Source organism: Morone saxatilis, unplaced genomic scaffold (assembly GCF_004916995.1).
Source record: "Morone saxatilis isolate NCDOM2014 unplaced genomic scaffold, NCSU_SB_2.0 Contig17, whole genome shotgun sequence".
Lineage (NCBI taxonomy): Eukaryota > Metazoa > Chordata > Actinopteri > Moronidae > Morone > Morone saxatilis.
Genome location: NW_023339729.1, coordinates 22,516,962 through 22,518,491, shown reverse-complemented (window position 1 = coordinate 22,518,491; position 1,530 = coordinate 22,516,962). Strand labels below are relative to the sequence as shown.

At 39.7% G+C, this 1,530-nt stretch overlaps 1 protein-coding gene across 1 annotated transcript in view; it reads right to left on the bottom strand.

The window, feature by feature from the left end:
* pdia2 (protein disulfide isomerase family A, member 2) overlaps nt 1–1,530 on the bottom strand; it is a 7,051-nt gene that overhangs the window by 1,294 nt on the left and 4,227 nt on the right. Inside the window, exons 7-8 of the mRNA XM_035660560.1 lie at nt 1,225–1,419; nt 1,011–1,131 (exon numbers count right to left, since the gene is read on the bottom strand). Coding sequence (XP_035516453.1) covers nt 1,011–1,131; nt 1,225–1,419 — 316 coding nt within the window. The remainder of the gene's footprint in view (nt 1–1,010; nt 1,132–1,224; nt 1,420–1,530) is intronic.

The window sequence follows — 1,530 nt, the reverse complement described above, 5'->3', positions numbered from 1 at the left end:
GTGTAGGATTTTGTGACATCTTGCAGTGAAGTTGCAGATTGGAACCATCTGAATACAGCTCAACCTTTTACAAGTGTGCAGGAGTGGATCTTGATGGGTGGCAACCCTTAGAAAATGCCTGGCCCCACAGTATTTTGTCAAATGCTGCCAAATTTAACAAATTTAGATTAATAAAAAAATAATAATAATAATAAAAAAACCATGTCAGAAACAGACATTATTTAGTGATAGCCTTAAGTTCAATGAATGAATTTGGGAAAAATATCAGAAGATTTGGAAATAAAACAATTTATCGATTCCTAATGCCACCTTTAGATATTTCTATTCAATGCTTTACTAATGTGCCACAGTAATGTAATGTTTTTGAGTTGAAATATCTTCATTTGAGGTCTTTTCCAAGCAAATATTGACATGTATAATTAAATCGGAATATATTTCTGCTTCTATTAAAGTTTCTGTGCCACCCTTGTGCCACCACATGAATATTTCTCCCTGTAACTGTGTAGGAGAAGGCAAAATGTGAAAGGTCTAGAGCCAGTGTTTGCATTGTCTGTTCTTGGCCATTCAAAATGTTTCAGGTGATTATATGTTAATGAAATTATATCTGAGGAGCTAATGCTGAAAATGTTTGAAAAAGGAAACAGCCTATTCAAAATTTACTGTTTGATTGAGTTTCATCAGTGCTTTCCAACCTTTTTCCTTCAGGGACCCCCTTTCTATGATTAAACTGAGGGGCCCTGACTAAGTGACATATTTTATGGAGCAATTCTGATGAATTTTGATCAGAGATTAGTTTTCCTGATATTTTTAATTTGTCAAAATTGAAGCTTTTTAAAATGTTCTTACGTCCCTTAAAATCAAGAAGTCTTTGCGACCCCCGCATGAAGCTTTGGTGACCCCTAGTGGGGGTCCTGACCCCCAGGTTGCGAACCACTGAGTGTGATGATAAAAGATGGATGTCATTAAAGTCTTTACAGTGTAAACTCAGGCAAGCAGACAAACTGACTTACAAAACTCTACAAAGACGTTCTTGGTCGGGTCCAAAGCAACAGACTCAAAATTCTTCCCCACCAGGACCTTGACCGGTCCTTTATCCCAGTCCTCTGGGATCTCTTCAGACCGATAGTAGGGCTGCACCACAAAGACAAGACAAGTTACTGGCTTTAATGCTGCTGTGTGACTGAATATGAAACAGGTGCATGTGTGTGTGTGTGTGTGTGTTACCTTGGCAACGCCATCCACAACCTCCTGACACAGCTGTGCCAGTGACTTTGCTGTGAGGTCCCCGGCAGCGACGGTGAACTTCTGTCCTGTCTCCATGTTGATGACGCGTGTAGTCGGGGCATCGCTCTCGGACACGCCAAAGTATTTCAGCACATGAGAAATGGCTTGTGTCACGTCGATCACAATGAACAGCATCTACAAAACACACACAGGAAACATAACAGACAAAGACAATAAGGTTAAATTAAGTTTTATGTGTCTCTTTGACTGACTTTGTTTTACAGACACATTCACACACACACACAC